Genomic DNA, 1,045 nt, shown 5'->3' on the forward strand with positions numbered 1-1,045 from the left:
ATATATGTATATAGAAGAGGAGAAGAGTAATCGTTTTTAATATCACTTCCGTACATACCTTGAAAATCGTCCAACCAATGAGGTTGATTGTAATGCTCGGTCGCAAGAACGCCGGTATTCAGGAAAACCAATACTATGATCAACCAATAGAAAACTTGCGACTTGACGGCTTTCCTGCAGGCCCTCCTCATCCTTCTGTTCACTCTGTGAATATTATTCGTTGCGCGCGATCGAATCGTATTAATTTAACGTTAATTCACTTTATTCTTAATTTCTCGCTTTTATTAACTGATCTTAATCGCTAGAAGAATCCGAACGAGTGAAAAATTCTCTTGAAATTTCCCCCTTCTCTTACCTGTCGAAATCCAGCTTTTTCCTTCTCCACAGAGATTCCTGTTGAACGCCTTCCTCGTCGCCCTCCAATTGGTCCGTGCTCTCCATCTCGCTCTGCTGTTTCGCTGTACGACAAAGTAAAATTCCATTTTTATCCACTTTTCCTTTTTTTTTTTTTTCTTCTTCGACTCAACAAACGTGTACCCACTCTTCCCATCCTGCATTTTCGGCTCGTCCGTCTCCGGCTCGATGTCCTCGGCCTGCGTGATCCAGTCCAGATAACCTCTCAGATCGTCCTCGATCTGCTGTTTCTCCCTCAATTTGTGAAAGTCGCCCCTCGCCTTCGCCTTCTCCCTCTCCTTGGAGAACTCGCTGGGTTGAAAAAGAAAAATTTTCGAACCGATTTTCAAGAGATTTTATAATGATAATAATAATTTTAATTAAATCGTTGCTTAATCAAAGGAAAAAGGAAAAATCCTCTTCCCACTCACCCGGACAGCACACCGAGAATCAGATTCATAACGAAGAATGCCCCAAGTATGACCATAGAGATGAAATAAATCCACTGCCAAGAGCTTCCCATCGCGTCCTCGATCTGGGGAAGAAGCGTGACAATGGTGAGGAAACAGCTTGCAACAACAAGTCTGTCATCGATCGATCGATCGATCGATCCGTCGCCACTCACGTTGTAGAGCACCTCGGTCCAGCCCTC

The 1,045-nt window shown here is 43.7% G+C and overlaps 1 protein-coding gene across 1 annotated transcript in view; it reads right to left on the bottom strand.

The window, feature by feature from the left end:
• Window positions 1-1,045, bottom strand: part of LOC102674266 (muscle calcium channel subunit alpha-1) — a 27,564-nt gene that overhangs the window by 21,961 nt on the left and 4,558 nt on the right. The window contains exons 6-10 of the mRNA XM_031511718.1: window positions 1,019-1,045; window positions 825-928; window positions 542-705; window positions 356-458; window positions 59-204 (exon numbers count right to left, since the gene is read on the bottom strand). The exon at window positions 1,019-1,045 is cut by the window's right edge and continues 218 nt beyond it. Of these exons, the coding sequence (XP_031367578.1) occupies window positions 59-204; window positions 356-458; window positions 542-705; window positions 825-928; window positions 1,019-1,045 (544 nt within the window). The remainder of the gene's footprint in view (window positions 1-58; window positions 205-355; window positions 459-541; window positions 706-824; window positions 929-1,018) is intronic.

Source organism: Apis dorsata, unplaced genomic scaffold (genome assembly GCF_000469605.1).
Source record: "Apis dorsata unplaced genomic scaffold, Apis dorsata 1.3 scaffold_344, whole genome shotgun sequence".
NCBI lineage: Eukaryota > Metazoa > Arthropoda > Insecta > Hymenoptera > Apidae > Apis > Apis dorsata.